The 18,962-nt window shown below is 42.9% G+C and overlaps 1 protein-coding gene across 1 annotated transcript in view; it reads right to left on the bottom strand.

Moving 5' to 3' along the window:
- The window catches only part of CHD6 (chromodomain helicase DNA binding protein 6), a 170,323-nt gene that overhangs the window by 11,434 nt on the left and 139,927 nt on the right, over positions 1–18,962 (bottom strand). The window contains exons 28-34 of the mRNA XM_081149734.1: positions 9,311–9,371; positions 8,440–8,656; positions 6,586–6,794; positions 3,919–5,502; positions 2,380–2,531; positions 1,777–1,983; positions 378–830 (exon numbers count right to left, since the gene is read on the bottom strand). Of these exons, the coding sequence (XP_081005860.1) occupies positions 378–830; positions 1,777–1,983; positions 2,380–2,531; positions 3,919–5,502; positions 6,586–6,794; positions 8,440–8,656; positions 9,311–9,371 (2,883 nt within the window). The remainder of the gene's footprint in view (positions 1–377; positions 831–1,776; positions 1,984–2,379; positions 2,532–3,918; positions 5,503–6,585; positions 6,795–8,439; positions 8,657–9,310; positions 9,372–18,962) is intronic.

Genomic DNA, 18,962 nt, shown 5'->3' with positions numbered 1-18,962 from the left:
CCTCACTGCAATTTGCTTACCTAATTCTCCCTCTATCGTTCCAAGGCCTAACTTACTCATCTCTATTCCCAATGCCTATGCTCGGCTCTGCTGATAAAGTATAATGTTGATGCTAAATAAATTTTTGCTTAATATATTTAAAAAATACTCTGAAGTCAAGGGAAAAATTTTATCAGTCATTCCTTTGGAATTCTACCATCATTACAGAGAAACTATGGCTTTGCACCTCTGGAAGATGAGACAACCATCTTAAAAGCTTGCAGGATTGAGAAGGGAAAGAACTTGCCACAAACCTAAAAATTTTGTGTCTGAGGAAGAGGGTTTATCGCTCCGTGTAGAAAGGCCAATGTTTTTATTTAATGGCCTCATATACCCACCAAGATTCCTGCCTGAAGTGTCTGCTCCTTCAAAAAGATGAGGTCCATCCCTCCTTCAACATGTTTCCGTCTCCCTCTCCGCCTCCTCGTGGCAGCATCATCTCTCCTGAGGCTTCCATTGACAATCTGCCCGGTCACTGGGTGGATCAGGCCAGCTTGCAGAATCCCAGACAAGTCCATGCCAAGGGCTCCTTGAAGTGAGCTGATAGCCCCAATCTTAGGGGTGCTGGCACTCACTGGGAAAGGGGATGTGGCCCCTGGGGACCCCTCAGATGTGCAGGAGAGGTCTATTGCTGACTCCCCATGCCAGCCATTGAGGACGATGGGGGGGTGTCCATGGGTGGCAGAGAACTGTTCCAGGCTCCGAGTCTTGGCATCCCTCTCCACCTCAAACTCGTAAGGACGTCTGTGCTTTTGTTCATCCTTTGTGAATACTGGAGCCAAGAAGCTGTCCTGTGAACACATACATGTGACTGAATGCCAGCTGTTACTCCAGGTCAGATTTCCAGGGGCCTAGTATGATTTCTAATCATCTTCTCACAAGTTCTTCTAACTCAAGCCTTCTCAAACTTTAGTACCAACTCACCTGGACAGGTTGTTAAAATGCAGATTCTACTTCAGTGGGCCTAAGAGTGCATTTCTAACAGGTTTCCAGATACTGCTAAAGCTGCTAGTCCATGAACTACACTTGGAGTTGCAAGATTATAATTTAGGGAATCTCAACTTCAGCTGCACATCAGGATTAATTGGAAAGTTTAAAAAAATTCCAGTACTCCGTTTACACCCACACCAATCAAGTCAGAACCAGCAGCTTTTCAAGGTCCCAGTGGATTCCAATATGCAGTCAAGAGAGTGGGCGAGTGTGCTTGTTAGTGAACCTTCTTAAAATTAACCTTGACTTTTAAGTTTGATGTTATAAAAATTAAAACTCATTCCTGCTTTGATTTCCCTAATTTCTATCAGCTGCCACTATTCTCTGTTCTTGTGTTGAACACACAAATTCATTCATGTCTCCCTTTCCTGATATGCCTGCCAATTTCCTCACCTTTCTTTGTATCCACTCTGCCACTAACTTAGTCTGGAACCTCACCTCTTCTTCAGATCCCCACATGGCCTCCCAGCTTCTGAGGCACTTCTCTTTCCTGACCTCATCTTCCACGAACCTGCACACCACTCCAGCTGAGCTGCAAAACCCTGCTTTCATCACGAATTTCCCTACTCTAAAACCTGTAATAGCTCTTCACTGCCTACAGGATAAAATCCAAATTCCTCAACACTAATGGCTGTACCAAAAAACCCCCCTATCCATTCAGTAAATGTGTCAAATGAATGACTCAACGAGAACTGCAAAGTGTCCCCCACTCTCTGTTCATGGTCAACACCACTCTCCCAGCCTCACCTTCTGGATCTGGGCCACCAGTGCTGCACCGTTGCTGAAGCTGTGCTCTGATGCTTCTGGCTCCGGGAGGCTGCTTCGAGAACCAGCGCTGCTGGTTAACACAGGGGTGGGCAGTGTGCCCGAGGGTTCATACTGCTGGCTGGAGGGCCACTTCCCATTTAACACTACATGGCAGATGTTATCTAGGCGGTTGATTATCACTCGATCCTGTAAAAAAAAAAATTAAAACGAATAAAATCTCTGAGGAGTAAGTACCAAATTACCCAAATTTGCAAAAACCTTGAGATCAAGTTTTCTAACCAGAACGAGCTGAATGATTAGAAAGAAATGCTCACTTTTATAAGCCTTAAATAAAGTTCATAGTCTGGATAATAAAAATCAAAGCCACAGTGCTGTAAATATGAAGACAATTTGACACTTTTGTCTTATGGTCTAATTAGTCAAGTGCATATACCTTCAATGTTCAAACGCTACAATACTAATACCTTTTAAAGATATTAAACATTTCTCTGAATCTGTTACTCAGAAATATTCTGAAAGGTAAAAATAAAGGATTCAAAGCTGAGAATGGCCTGGAAGAAAAAGGCAAGCACTGGGAGAGACCTTTGGCCACTCAGAGAAGGAGTAGAGGGTTTTCTCCTGCAGCAGCTGGGCGATGGTGGGGGCCCGAGCTTCCTGCAGGTCGTCCCCGATGTCGCCCATGATGCCTGACGTCGAGCTCTTGCTCTCCTCTTCAGAATATTTCCCTGGATAATCTGGGAAGTAAGGTTAAAAATTAGATACTTGGAAGATAGGAGTGATGTGAAAGATCAGGATAGCTGATCTTTTTTAACATCAACCCATTCTGGGCTAATTTATTTGAAATTGAATATTAATTACCATGCCTTCTATCTCCAGAAGAACCATATCAGTTAAGCTGTAAAGGCAGATGCTGCTCTAGTGCTACCCATATAAGTCATCTGATAAGAATTTGCATCCACACCCCAACAAAAACAACATGGAAATAAAAGAGGAAGGGAGTTTTCCTGTGTATCCAAGAGTGAGAGGAGATGAATGACCACAACGAAGCTTTCACATTTGGGGTAGTGGATAAGAGGAAATCAAACATCATAATACTTGGGTGCATTTGAGGGGACAGTCTATGAAATACAACAAAGCAAGAGGCTGATCTTAAAATGAAAAGTCATGAAACTTATAACAAAGGAAAAACAGACATGACTCATGCAAAAAATGATGCAAAGGAACCTAGAACATTTAAACTATTTCACTGATACAAAGAAATGGAAATGCAACTCATTCTTTCAAGCTTCAGTGGATCTTCAAAGATTCACTTGCCAGTAAGGACAGGGAGTGAAGAGAGAAGGCAAAGTGCCCAGGGCAGGAAAAGTCGTGAGCTTCTTTTCTTGGCGAAATGACAAGGAACGTGTATCCTCTACTAGGCACAGATTTCACTTTTTAAAATTTTATTTTTCAATTACAGTTTACACTCAGTATTATTTTGTACTAGTTTCAGGGGTACAGCCTGAAATGGAAAAAATATCCTCAGATGAGGATTAAAAAAAATAAAAAAGATGCCGCTATTTAAAAAGGTCAAGTCTATTTGTATTTTTGTTGAGTTTCTAAAAGGGCTCTAAACCAAATGCACCAACGTCAAGTCACAGGGTTCTGACAATGCTGTGAATAAGCAGTGCTCTTCCTCACCGTAATAAGGGTCACGTTTATCTGTGTTCTGTGGAGTGACTGGGAAGGACGCCTGTACCAAGCTGCAGTTCCTGAGGCTGGCTGGCTGTCCTGTTGTACTTACAGTTGGGAGCGCCTGACCTAGTAGAATGGCCATGACTTCCCTTGATGCCACCTCTAGCATCTATCCTGTCAAAAGCACACGGCCCCTGCCCCAATCACATGGCTGATGCGGCAAAGGGGCTATAACTGTCTACAACCCCCATTTTCTGAAATGACCAGAGTTAAGCTCCTGTCTCATTTTCAGACCAAGGCTTGGGACCTTTGGTTTTAAACATATTGTGGGTGCTGGAAGATCTGTTTCAGAAGCCGTAAAGCTCTTAGCACTCCCCCTTCCCATCCCCTCCCCCCGTCATGTGAGAACTGGCTTATCCAAAATACCACAGGTTCCGCATATTGTACCTTGACTGTGGCAGTTTCCATCTCTATCATAATCATCTTTACTCTCGAAATCCACGTCTTCAGACCTGAGCTCACTTCCTTCAGGAGGATATGTAGGGAAACCTTTCTTCCCTTCTGTACTTTCTCTCCAAGGTTCTTTTAAAAGTTCATGCTTCACTTTGAACGGCTCCGATGGAACAGCAGTGAGTTCACCCTCCACTGTGAGGTTATTAGTTTTGCTTCTGTACAGGTCTGGGTTATGACCCTTGGGCTTCTCCACTTCAAATCCATCATTCTCGAGGCCGCGGGCCCACCTCTCCAAGTGCTTGCAGTGACACTGACAGGCCGCCTGAGGAAAGGCGCCCTGCAGCCTGGCACTCTGGCTGACAGCCTCCAGGCTGCCTGTCTGGGCTTCCCCTGCATGGAAGCCTCGGCTCTCTTCCCTCGGCGTTTCAGCCGTGGGCTCGGGCAGAGGCAGACGCCCTGGCCTTCCCCTCACGCCTGCTGCCGTGTTCAAGTTTTCCTCCTCATTTTCCTCCTCTTCCTCTTCCTCATCACTGTGGTTCTGACTCAAAATCAAATTACTCTCTAAACTTTTGTTTTCTAGCAAATCAATTAATTGCTGCTCTGATGACAGGTTTCTTTTGGAGTCACAGACACTAAGGTTACACATGTCGACAAACCCACTTTCGTTTCCTTGATCCAAGGAAGGGGAAGCCAAGAACTTGGCTTCTAACTGCCCGATGCTTTCAGGTCTCGGCCCTGCCTCCCTGCAGCTGAGGTCCTCTTCTCGTGCAAGAGACATCAACAGATGTTTTCCATTTTTAATGTTCATCTGAGCCACTCCTGCTTCCAAACTATCCATAAGGGAGGGGCCCGCAGCTGTTTCTGCCTCGTGGCCACCAGGCTGGCAGTTCTTACCTCTGCTTGCTGAGGTGGCAACAGCATCTGCTCTGGATTCTGTGCTGGTACCTGGGCTCTCCTGAAATGAGCCTGGCTCTCGGCTGAGCACCTTCTTACCATACATCATGCTCTCCAAGGACTCAGGCAGCAGGCTTTCCTCGTGGGTGATGGAAATGACATCCTGAACTTTAGAAATAAAGTTTTCACAAGTCATGTCAGATAAGCTGCCCCCAGGTGGACCGAGATGATCATCTCTACCTTCTATTTTCCCTAGATTCTCAGGTTCAGTTTCAAGGGACTCTGAAGTCCTGCTCATTTGTGTATATGTAAGAGATTCATAGAGTTTGGAGTTGGTCTGATAAAGGCAACAGAGACTTTCTGGAGCCTGGGTGTCAGGCCTTTTATGCTGTGCATAGTTTCTGTAGGCGTCCAGGAAGGACAGCTGGGGGTCAGTCATGATATAATAGTCAGTGCGATTCAGTCCATGTTTGGCGGTGCCGATGAGCAGGTCACGATCATGCTTCCCACACTCCCACCACACTGGGAGGTAGAGGCTGGGCCTGCAGAGCTGGAGGCGTTTGTGCAGCTGGGGACACGTCAGCACCTGCTCTCGGACTTTCCGTAACAGTTCAATGCGGTACAGAGTTCTTGCGGCCCGTTCCTCAGTGATGGGTTCAACATAGATGGTGGGATCTGGAGGACCTGGAGAGGTAAACAAAGAGCCCATCACTTCAGGTGGTCCTTAGACACCTGCTGCCCACCTGAGTCCCTGCTCTTTGGTCTTACAGTCTAACTCCCTGTTCCTCAGCATGGCAGTCTCAGGCACGTGTGCCCCTCTGCTAAAATGAAAAGCTGAAAGAGAATGGAAGGTTTTTATGAAACAGGACAAGCCCAGCAAAGGTCAGAGAAGAACACGAAAACTTCAGTTCTGGAAGTAAGATCAGTTCCCCAGAAGTAAGCATGTACTATGTGCCCTTATACTCAGTACTTTACGCATTAATTCTCACAGAAAGTCTATGATACACCAACATCATCCTGTTTTAAGGACCAGGAAATGTGCTCAGATAAGCTAACCTGCTCAAGGTGACAGAACCAGGATTCAAATCCAAGTCTTGTCAGTGGGACTCCAAGATCCAGATCTTCCCACTCTATCCAGCTCTCTGGCTTTAGTGAAAACACACTAACTATGCCACATGGGGGCAAGAGTTGGGACATCTGTGCATGCTGCTGACAGCCCAGCACCCAAGCTGGGTCGGCTCAATATATGTTTTAGCTTTCCTAAATTATAGTCACATGGTCCAGAGCAAGTTTATCTATGAGGCTGAAGAGGGCCTCGGAGGAAGCTGCTACAAACAATTCCAACCAGGAAGAAATTTCTCAGAAGAGGCTCTATCAGATCAGAGGAAGTTTAAATGACAGCCACTTCCTTTCCTTAGCTACAAGTCAACACATGAGAAAATAAAGTTATTAAGATTTTAATCTAAGTACGGTGCAAAGTTCAAAGCAGGATAAGTCTCTGTGAGACTTAAAAAAAATTAAAACTATACTTTCAAAAAGGTAATCTCAATATTTCTGTAAGGTTTTAATCTGCATTTCAATTTTTGTTGGAGTTACATCATTTTGGGAGATTTTGGAGCTCATAAATTTGTAAAAACCCACTTGTCTTTACCTGAAATCTTCAGGTAGACTCCACTTTTATAATTATATCTAAAATAATTCTGAACCTTGAAAATAAGCATGTTCCTTCCTTGTCTCATCTGGGATATCATGACAGAATTTTCTCACCACCATCTTTCCACGCGGGCAGACGACAGACGTGCCGGCACATGGCCACAAAACTATAAAAGTAGTGTTCCAGGCTCTCATCTGACTTCTTGTCCAAACGAGAAATGATGCGGAACTGTGTCCAGTCGAAAGTTTTCTTTTCTTGATCATAAACAACACCAAAGGAAGACACTGTTCTGTAGAAGTCTGCTTGCTCCCTCCTTGTCCACCTGAGATTTAATCCGAAAGGGACGGTGAGCTGTTTTTCCTTCTTTTTAAACACCAACAACTAACTTATTAAATGCCTACCAGAAGAGACTGTGACGTTAAGAAAGCAGGTAGGACTGGTGTGTCTATTTTATTGCTTATTTTTATTTAAGTTAAATTGGGCTGAGAGGCTTATAGTGAAAATAGCCTATCATCCGACCTGCACTTCACACCTCTCTCTTCTGGTACTTACCTCCCAATTTCTAAACCATGTGTGCCTGGTTTGTGATCTCCTAACTTGTCAGCTTGAGAAGTTACCTAGTTAATTTCCTCTTGTGAGAGATAAAGATTTTTATACTACGTTTGCTTAAACATTTTGCCTTATTTTTTGCTCCTGTATGACATCCTAGAATCACAGAATCCTGGGGGGACCTTCCAGACCATTAAATTCACCTCCTTCATTTTACAGATGAGGAAGCTGGTCCAGAGAAGGGAAGCGCCTCCCTCAGCCGCACACCTCCTGACTACCTATTGCACACTGGCTTTCTTCTTGGTTAAGCAGGCAGGTTGCCCATATCAATGATTTTCTCTAAAACACAAGGGTTCTCTAGTCTTTATATCCTGTAGGACTAAGATAATGACTTAAGGGGGTTGAATGGCTATATGCCACCATGCTCTTGGAGGGCACCGTACTCTTCACCCCCAGGAGTGAGGTAATGAGTGAGACAAGGGGTTAGAGGATGAGTGAGAAGCACGAAAGAAGGGGCTCTGGTTCTTCTCTTTGGAACTGTGAAAAATGGAAGAAATATTTCCCCTGAATTAACAAATTTCATAAAGCCAGAAGTGCAAAGAAGTCACTGAATATGCTATATGGTGTTGTTTCAATTCACCGGATGTTACATTAGAGGGATGGAGAGATATAAAAACTCAAAGAATTGCAGCTTTGTTCATTTTTCTGGTGGCATCACTCCTAGCCTGGCCTTCTGTAGTCATTTTTAGCTTAATTCTCAGACAGCAAGTAAATATCTTCCTTCTAGACTGTTTTTTGTTTTTTTTTAATATCTTCACACAAGGATATGTTTATTGATTTTCTTTTTAGAGAGAGGGAGAGGAGGAGAGAATAAGAGAGAAAGAGAAAGAGCGGTGGGGGGGGGGGTGTATAGATCAGCTGCCTCATGTACGCGCCTTGACGGGGGATTAAACCTGCAACCTAGGTATGTGCCCTGGTCAGGAGTCAAACCCACAGCCTTTCAGTGTACGGGATGATGCCCAAATCAACTGAGCCACCGGCTAGGGCCAGGCTGGCATGTTTTGGTTATTTATTGTTCTCAAAGGCCTGACAAGGACTGGCAGCTAAAAAGACAGCTTCAATGTACACTATTCACTTTGCTGCTAGAAGACCATGTCTGATATTTGCCTTTGGTCACTTGGGGCCCCACTTAGGAAAGAGGGTCAAGCTGGGAAATCCTAAAAGTCTGGGAACTGTGGACAGAGGCTTCCTAGTCAGCAAGACGACAACAACATTTGGAGGCTGGATCTAATTAATTCTGGAGACCACCTATCTTCATGAGAGAACATTAAGTACATGTCCTCCAGCTCTCAGCTTTCCCTTTTGTCCCCTTTACCCAGCGGGCAGCTCAGCACACCCTTTCAGCCACTGGCTTTTACCTCTTTTGGGCTTCCTTGTTGATGAGGTCCATTTCGGAGGTCCTCCTGAACATCTCTTCCTGGGCCCAGTATCCTTGGTTACCTGGTCCCAGGATTTCAGGCCGGCAGAGTTCCTTGCGGTTGCAGCGCTGGTAAATAGTGACCAGTCGTCTGAGCCGAGCTGTGAGCGCAGATGAAACTGGCCAGGGCGATTTGTCTGGGTCGGAGCCATCCTGGGCTTCAAACATCAGTGAGGACATTAGTATTTACACACAGAACCCAAACAGAGGGGACTCACTAACTTAGCTCAGGAGCTAGGCACAGCTGGTAGGGCTGCAATTTCATTTTAGAAACAGCTTGGTTGTGGCTGGCTGCTCTCTCTCAAATACAAATGTGCCTGTGTGTCGGGGAGAACTGATTCGAGGACCCTGCTCTAAGCCAGGAACAAGCAGAAGCTCCATGGCCTTCTCCATGAACTATGGGCTTTTGTGTAGCTGGGCTTTTCAATCGCCAAAGACTCTATCAGGTGTGAATTCAGAAAAACCACCCAAAAACCCTAAACCAAACTAAACCCCCCTAACTTTTCTCCCCTGCCAAAAAATTAATTGGAAAAAAATAATAATAATAATGAAACCACAATTTCTTTGTTTTTCTCAGACTCCATCCTGACTTCAGATATCACTGATTTCCCTGAGTGTCAGTGCCAGGTGGAAGAAGCTGCCAGAGCCATGCTGCGCCTCCATGTATGAGTCCAGGAGAGTTGGACGAAGGTCCACTTACTTGGCTTTTTAAAAGAGTCTCCTTAAAAAATAGCATTTTGATTACATATGAACTCTCTAACTATGAACTGGGAACCTTACTTTTCTTTGCCTTCAGAAGGTCACAGTCTCACCTGCCCGGCTGTCATCCTTCTTCTCACCCAAAACGCCATCCCCTCCATCACTGGAACTCTCCTAGGGAGAAATGAAGCCATCAGCAAAACTGCAGCTCAGAAGGAAGCACCTGAGACGGCCCTTGTCTAGGAGAAACAAACGTGCACAGGAGAGAGCTCCTGCCCAGGAACATCTCAATGGTCCCTGAGAAATAAGGCTCACCTAGGCCCAGTTTTCAAAGAGCCGGAGAGCAGTTTATTTGAAATAGGCACTTCCCCCCCCGGAACTGTGTGGAATGCTTCTTTCTGCCTGCAAAGAATTACAGCTTAGGGAATGATAAAGTTGAATGTTCTCCCTGGCAATTGCATTTTGCAAGCACTATTTTAGACGTGAATTTAAATATTTGCTTTACCATCGTCACTCGTTCAGTAGTCATTTCACAAAAGTTGTGTCTGCATGTCTGTTGTGAAAAAGGACCGTGCTCATGTTCATTATGGTTAGCTTACTTTAATCACAGCAACAGACGCTATTTCCCTAAAACACGACTGCTGCAGGCATGAGACCTGCTGGTGCAAATTCCCAGGAATTTAAAATTAAAATCAAGCTCGGAGGCTCCAATTGAATCTGGAGTAATATCACAGGCATGAAGCTTATCCAAGTTGGAGCATTTTTCAAACTGGCTCTAATAGATTCCTTCACAAACCCCTTCTTGGTTTCAGAAAGGTCCTTATATATAAGGCCTGTGGGAGTCTGGGGGTGGGAGGAGAGAGACTGCTATTTTTCCACTGCACTCCATTTTAAACACGAAAACTTGTTTTCTGGACCAGCATCTTTCGACCTGAATGATGGGAGAGAATACCCCAGAGTGAAGACTTTGGCCATGTCAGAGCACAGGTCAGAGGAGAAAGAAGGCGAGCAAACTGTTTTGTGTGGCCATCAAGGCAAGAATGGGTTTTACGTTTTTAAAAGGAAGAAGGGAAACAGGAGAGAGGGAGGGAAGAAGAGTATGTGACAGACTGTATGTGGCCCCAGGCCCAAGATATTTACTATCTGGTCCTTTACAGAAAATGCCTGCTGCCTCCTGGACTAGCACAAAGCATAGGAGACCAGAAACCCAGGTACAGCAGCAATGGATAGACACCCACGATGGGTAATAGTTAAAATTCAAATCACTTTTGCCCTGGTTGGTGTGGCTCAGTGGTTGTGTCACCCCCTACACCAGAAGGTGACGGGTTTGATCCCCAGTTGGGGCGTGTGCAGGAGGCAGCCAATTGATGTTTCTCTCTCCCATCGATGTTCCTCTCCTCCCCCTGCCTTCTTCTCTCTGAGATCAATTAAAAAAAATTCAAACCACCCTCTTGGGCCCCTCATATCATAGAAGGACCTGAGAAAGAAAACTCTGAAAAGGCAAACAGGAGCAGGAGTGCATTTTCTGAATGCATTTGTTTCTTACTAGAATAGTGAGAAGAGCTAACATTACTGAGAACTATGTGTTACGTAAGCACCGTGCAAAACGCTTTACATGACATCTCATTTAGTTCTCAGAATTGCTTCACGGGGAGAAACTACTACTACCCACGCTTTACAAAAACAAGCTGTGCAAAGGCTCTGTAACTTGTCCAAGGTCACATACTAGTAAGCGAAGAGCAGGGTTTCAAACACAGTAGTCTGATGGGGCCTACACTTTCAACCACTAGCTATGAAAAGAGAGAAACAAGAGAGTCCGGCTGAACATTTGTTTTGGAGAATGAAACATTCTTAGAATCGGAAAACAGTAGTTTAACCTCTCTTCCCTGGCCCAAACTGTTTCCAGCCATCTAATGTCAGTGAAGAGCGAAAAACCTCAGGCTGGTAGCTTCAGTGCCTGATCAAAATGGTAGCTACTGTACCATTTTGAAGCAGCACTTAAATATGCCATCTCATCCCCTCCCACTGTTTACAGCCAAAAATAGGCAAAAATAACTGACTATACCTTATATACTTTCCTGCCACAGAAAATATTTTTCAGTATCCTTAGTATCCATGGAGATCCTTTGAATGCTGAAATTTGTAATTACAGACACTTTCAGACTGAGAAATGTTCTACAGTCTATAAAATGTGGGAGTCAAGCACCAAAGCTACCATGCTCCTTATTATGATGCACAGGAGGCTGCTGTGGGCATTACCATAGCCTAAACCCACAGGGTGCCCCCAGCATGGTGTGAGGCAGACACACGACATTCAGGTTTCCCTTCCAGTCCACCTCACAGTTTCTGTTGGTGCCAGTCAGGTGCCTTTTTCTGAATCCTGCTCTCTCTTAGAGGCACTTCTCCTCTCTAGAAATGATAGAATGGAGAAAGATTCCATAACCTTAGTTAATAACCACCTAATGGGAGTGTGTGCGTACAGCAGTGACAGGCTGGGATCACAGAAGTGCACTGAAAGCCCAGCGGCTGAGGCAAGTAGTTTAACACTTAGTATCTCAAGTTCCGCCTGTGTGAAGCAATGTGAAAGAAATATTCATCTTCAAAGAGGCTGAACCAATCATTTCAGAGTGAAGGGTCCCAGAGTGCTGACAACAAGAATGAGAAAACAAAGGAAACTGACTACAATGGGTGCTTTCTCCATCCTGAGCACGAATGGTGAGTCTGACAGTCCGTCTGGCCTTGGGCAAGATGTTTCCATCTCTCTCAGGCTCAGTTCTTCATTTGTAAAATGGAGATAATAATACTTTATAGGGTGATTGTGGGGCACAAATAGGTTGATTGTGTAAAGTGTTTAATCTGCTGGTAGAAAGCAAATGGCCAACAAATGGTAGCTGGGACTGAGGAAATACTAATGAGCAGTCCCAACACTAGGTAATCACTCAGCATTTCTATCAATTAAAATGTGTACTATAAGGAAGGCTTCCTAACATAATAAAACAGCAAAAATATCAGCAACCAAGGTCTATTGAGAGCCAGGTAAGTAAGTTGCCAGATACTGTGCATTTTTCATTCATTTATAATGAGGATTTTAGACGAGAGGAAATTGTGTGGAGTGGGGAGGTTGACAATCTTGTCCAATATTACGCATAGTCATCAAATGGTGAATGCAACTCAAACCCGGAAGGTCTGATTCTGCTGGATGAGCTCTAACCACTGTCCAGTATTGCCTCTGGTGGGTGAGAGGCACACTGTGCTGAATCAAAAGAACGGTTGGTACTAAGAGTAACTTAACTCCAGGCCCTCGCTTCTCCACTGGGAGTGTGGGGCTCCATCCTTACCTGAAAACATAAGGTCTAGTCTCCCTTGCTTGTGACTGCTCCTCCAGGCCTGGCTACCTTCCCTATTTGGTCTGGGCGTAGGTGGAGGTGGCGACAGTGGCAGCAGAGATCCAATGGGACCTGCAGACCCAGAGAATTTCCTCTGTGCCCTCATAAAAGGCTAGCTGAGCAGTCTTCTCACATTTAGCAAACAATGAGTGTCTCTTGAGTGCCAGGGACTGTGCTAGGTTCCGGGGCTACGACAGTGGAAAAGATGGAACCCTTATCCTTTTAGAGCCCATGGTCCAGTGGTTATGAAAGACATAAATGCTGGCCATGCATTGTGATAAGTGCTCCTAAACACAGTGGGAAAACAAGAAAGAGTCATCAACTCTACAAAACCAGGCAGGGGGCAGGACACTTTTGAGCTTCATACTGAGGAACACACAGGAGTTCGCCAGGAGAAGATGAGAGCTCTCTCTGTAGAGGCAACAGGAGGTACAATGGCAGAGTTAAAAAGACCCCACAGCGGTTTTCGTTTTGCAGGAAAATCAAGCATCCTACTACTCTTGCACAAACTTCATGTGGAAAGTAAATACACATTAAGTGTCAGTTATAGAAAATGGAAAGATCATGGAACTTAGAAAAAGATGTGAACAGGGGAGATACTGCTCTTGTGTCCTTTAGCTAGCAGCTAATTAAAACTATTTGGGCTCCCTCTTTCCTAGAACAGGGACAAGTATAATGCCTAACTGACGGGGAAACGTGCTTTGTAAGCTTGGAACTACTCTACCTTCAAGCATCACTGAGTTGAGAAAGCCCTCAAACTCTCAACTCATAAGAAAAGGGTGATTTTTCAGTTCCTAACCGAATTTTTCAGACCATTTCAGGCATTATATTTCCCTGTAAGAATTTTCCCGAGCTCACTGTAGAGCTCACTGTGGGGATGATTCCACACACCCCCCTTCCCCGGCATACAGACCTTGTTTCAGAGGCACTTGGAGTAGCAACAGCTATAGAGCAAGAACAAGACATACTGATTACAACAAGACTATATGCGTGAAAGTTGTGCCACTACTCACTCCCATTGCTGTTCAAAGAGATGTGAATCTCCCTACACAGTAGGTTTGGTAGAGAAAGACTTCATTTATCATTCTAGGCTCCAGACCATTCCAAACACAAATCGACTTTTAGACTAACTGCTTTTGAAGGTCTCTGTAGGTTCATGGATTCCAGCTGCATCTGAAGTCTATTTACCAAAGCTCTTTTGGTACTAAAACAGAGAGAGGCCGGGGAAAGGGAGTAAACTAGATCATCTCAAACACCACTTCTAGCTCTTACATTCCATGATTCTCTGCCCACCACACTGTAAGAGGACGGTGGTCACAGTGTGCTCTGGAAGGCACCGGAGTAGTGCGAGGTCTGGAGATGGTGTGATATGCAGAACGGCAGAGGTACTAGAAATATTTCAACTGCAGAGATCAAGAGTTTAAAATCCTACCAGAGAGAAAAGGGAAAAGAGTTTTGTTCTTTGCAGCACCAAAGAAAACTAGACACAATCTATGGAACCAACTGGGAGCAAGATATCTGGGTCAGTTTAAGAAAGCACCAGCCAACAATGAAATGGGCTTCCCTGGAAGGCAGCCCATTCCTCCTTTCCCCACGGACTCCAGGAAGTACCTGAACCTACCTGTAACAACCCCGACCATGAAGCTGCAGAGGGGATGGAACAATGGAACACTCAGAGACCACTCAGATGTGTGTTAGGGCTCTGTGCAGTGCTAAGATTCTCCCCATCTATTAACTGTTAACTTTCTGTGCCCAGGTCTGTTAAACTCAGAGGAATTACTCTAGTTATGGATGATAGGCTCTTTGGGCCTCTTTAACCCTGCTTACTGATCTGCCTGAGGACAGAACTGGGAGAAGGAAACACTCAACTAGCGTCTTCAACGCAGGAGGTGTGGGGCGGGAGGGGAGTAGGGGTTGGGCAGCAGGCCTGCTTCAGATGTTGGTTGTTCTGCATTTATTCTTTTAGCACATGAACTAGAAGTCAAGCTTAATCTGTTATATAATCTGCCCACCTCAAAATCTGGGGGAAGCCACTCTCCAGTCCATCTGCTTTTGATTATATTGTATTTATGGCCCAGGTTTTAGGGGTTTGAAGAGCAACAGAAATAATACAGGCATTAATTTGATAAATGAATCAGAACGTAGTTCCAGGGGAGTTTTACTTTACTATAAGAAAACTTAAGTTATTTTATCAGTTCTACTACAACCCCTTCAGTGCCCAGAGCTCTCCCAGATCAAGACTGACCGGTTAAGCAGGTAAACTCTACTGTGAACAGCTCTCCGCTAGCCTGGCCTACAGGTGGTCTGGTGGCTGCCTTTCCACAGAAGCTGCTGCTAGGAGGAAGGCACATGTATGTACAGCTGAAATACTTTCTATTTTCTTGATTATGAAAAGAATGCTCAATTGGAAGAAAGAATACCAGAATATTGAAAGAATATCTAGTTTGAGCTCTAACATCGAGCAGCTGTGAGAATTTGGCAAAGTTCTTTAACTCCCTGTGCCTAAAATTTGCTCAGCTCTCAAAGGAGGGCAGTAATATCTGAAGTGTTTACTTCACACAGTTGAGGTGAGAATCTAATGAAACAAATGGAAAAAGAGCTTTGGAAAGAGTAATGTTCTACATAAGTATAAGGTATGGCTTTCATTTCTTTGGTACTAGAGTTGTTTTCTGTGAAAAACACAGCCCAAATTCCAGACAAAAGAAGTAACAGAATAAGCTACAGACCAAAATTGCAGAATTTGGGATTTTAATTGTCAAGACCAGAACTCAATTTCCCTCAGGCCCAGGGTCTGAAGCTTCATGCTGATTTGCTTCAATCCAATGCTTCTCAAACCTTGGAAAGGTATGAAAACATAGCTTCAAAAAATAATTATTTCCTACTTTGGGAAAAGTGATGTCATCGTTACTATTACAGGAATCAGAGCTGATGGAAGCCAAAGTAAATATCACACATTCTCTAAACTAGAACTAAAAGAAAAGAACTGATAACTTTTAGGTGGTCACCAGGAGAAGAGGAGAGATTATTTTGGCAACGGAGTAAGTTGGGGACAATGCTACAGTAACCTGTGGGATCCAGAATCCATGAAATTCTAACAGATTCATTAGCTCCATTCCTCAAAGCCAGACAAAATATAGTAAACGGTGCTTGAGTCCTGGTAAGGTTTCGTCCTCTTATGCAAAGTCCCAGAAACTCATTTGTAAAATGCAATGCAGACTCATGCTTCTAGGAAGGTGCACATTTCTTCATTCCTCATTCTAAGTAAAACTAAAACCCCTGAACATTATATATAAAACAAACATAAGAAAACTCTTATGTAAAGAGAAGGTGGCAGACTACGTAGGGACCATGGGACCTAAGGAATGACACAGTAGTGAATTCTCTGGGTTTTCTTGATTGTCTTATACAGCCTATATTTGGAGGTAAAGAAGCTAGCTACCTGGAAACAGCAAATGATGCAGACTTAAAAAATAAATAAATAAATAAGAGCCCCCAATAAAAGCCTGCTCTAGCAAAGGACCAGGAAAAGATACAAAATGTTATGACAATACCCACTACATTCCAGTCCAATGACCAAGTGAAAACAGTGACTCAGGATACCCATACCAGCAAAGGCGAAGTGGAAATCTAGACTTCCACCTTCACCAGGCTGTAATAGGGCATCCCATTCCCGTTAGGGTGGTGTGAAAAGGCCAATAGGGAATGGGACCTTCATCCCTGATAGTAATGAGGGAGGTTAGGTGCCTACCCCCACTCATGGTGTCAGTAAAGACCATTCGGAGAGCTGATCTTCCATTCCTGCCCAACAGTAATGAGATACAACCCTCTTGGTGTCATCGGAGGCTGACTGGGAACATGAACTTCTCTACTCCCACCTGGTAGTAACAAGGTGGTACAGCCCCTGTTCACTGTTCCCCTGCAAGAGAGGTGTCAGAGGTGGTCAGCTAAAGAAAAGGTTTTAATAAGATCCTGAGTCTCACAATAAAATAACCAAAATGTCCAGGTTTCTCTAAAAAATTACTTAGCATACCGAGAACCAGGAAGATCTCAAACTGAATAAAAAAAAAATCAAGAGATGCTAACTAACATTGAAGTGATAGAGATCTTATAATGATCTGACATAAAAATTTAAAGCAGTCATCAATGAGTCATTCTAAACACACTCATCACAAATGAAAAAACAAAGTCCCAGCAAAGAAACAAAATTCAAAGAGCCAAAGGGAAATTTTAGATATGAAAAATACAATAACCAAAAAAACCAAAAACAAAAAACCCTCAATGGACAGGCTCAACAGCAGAATGGAGAAAGAGAAAAGAATCGGTAAGCTACAGGATAGAAAAACAGCAAGTACCCAATGTGAACAACAGAGAGAAGTAGATTTAAAAAACTATTAAACAGAGCTGCAGGACCTATGGGACTGTAACAACAGATTTAACATATCATCAGAGACCTGGAAAGGGAGGAAAAAGGGTTCAAAGAAATAATGGCTGAAAACTTCCCAAATTTGGCAAAAGACGTAAGTCTACAGATTCAAGAAGCTGAGGAAACTCAAATAAGATGAACTCAAAGAAATCCACACAAAAAACATCATAGTTAAACTTCTTGAAAACTAAAGACCAAAAAATCTTGAAAGCAGCACGAGAGAAAAGATGCCTTACCAACAGGAAAAAAACTTGAATTCCAATGGATTTCTCATCAGAAACCCTAGAAGCCAGAAGGAAGTAGCACAACATTTTTCAAGAGCTGAAAAAACACACCTGTCAACTCAAAATCCTATATCCAGTAAAAATATCCTTCAGGACTGAAGAGAATATTAAGATATTCTCAGATGAAGAAAAACTAAGAACTGTCACCAGCAGACACAAGAAGGCAGACCTGCAAAGAATGGTTAAAGGAATTTCTCTAAAGAGAATGGCTGGAACACCAGGAAGAAGAACGAACATACTCTTCTTGAATTTTCTAAATTATACTTGACAGTTGTAGCAAAAATTGTAACATTCTCTGATATGGTTCTAAATGCATGCAGAAGAAATGTTTAACACAGTTATATTGGGAAGGGTGAAAGGAAGAAACTAGAAGTAAGGTTCTACACTGTAACTGGTAAAATGATGATACCAGTGGACTGTGATATATTATGTATGTATAATAAAATACCTAGAATAACCACTAAAAAGCTATAAAAATATAAATTAAAAAAATAGTAATCATAAAAAATATTCAAGTAACCCAGAGGGAGGCAGGAAAAAGGAAATAAAAAAGCAGAGAAAACAATAAAATGTCAGACTTCAGCCTTTCAGTATCAGTAACTATATTGATTGTAAATGGCCCAATATACCAACTAGATGACAGAGATTGGCAGAATGCATTAAAAAATATGACCTAACTATATGCTATCTGTAGGAAACTCAGTTCAAATACAATTATATAGGCAGGCTGAAAGTAAAAGGATAGAAAAAGATATTATACAAACATTAATCAAAGGAAACCAGGAGTAGCTATAATATCAGATAAAGCACACTTCAGAGCAAAGAACACTATCAGAGACAGAGAGACAGAGAGGGACCTTATATAACAATAGCACATTAAATCCACCAAGAAGACATAATCCTAAATGTGTATACACCAAACAACAGAGATGTAAAATATGTGAAGCAAAAACTGATAGAACTGAAAGGAGAAATAGGCAAATTTGTAATTATAGTTGGAGACTTCAATACTCTGCTCTCAAAAACTAATGAAACAACTAGAAAAAAACCCCAGCAAGGATACAGAAGATCTCAACAACAGTACCAACCAAAAGAATCTAAGCGACATTTATGTAATACTCCACCCAACAACAGCACGATACACATTTTTTTCAAGTGCCCATGTAATATATACTGAGATAGACAATATCCTGGGCCATAAAACAAACCTTAACAAATTTAAAACAACTGAAATAATACAGAGTATGTTCTCTGAACACAATGGAATCAAACTAGAAATCAAAACCAGAAAAATAATGGGTAAGTTTCCACCGGAAACTAAATAATACGTTTCTAATAACCCATGGTTCAAAAAGGAAGGCTCAACAGAAATTTTTTTGAAGTATGTGAAATTGAATGAAAATGAAAATAAAACATAGTAAAATTTGTGGGACACAACTAAAGCAATGCTGAGAGGGAAATTTATAGGACTGAATGCGTACACAAAACAAGTTGGAAAGTCTCAAATCAGTAATCTAAGTTTTCACCCAAAAATCTAGAAAAAGAAGAGAAAAATAAAATCAAAGCAAATAGAAGGAAGGGAATAATAAAGAATAATAAAGAGCAGAAATCCATGACAGTAAAAACAAAGAAACAATAGAGAAAATTAATGCAACAAAGAGTTGATTCTTTA

This window comes from Miniopterus schreibersii (genome assembly GCF_964146895.1).
Source record: "Miniopterus schreibersii genome assembly, chromosome: 10".
NCBI lineage: Eukaryota > Metazoa > Chordata > Mammalia > Chiroptera > Miniopteridae > Miniopterus > Miniopterus schreibersii.
This window is presented reverse-complemented; position numbering and strand designations above follow the sequence as displayed.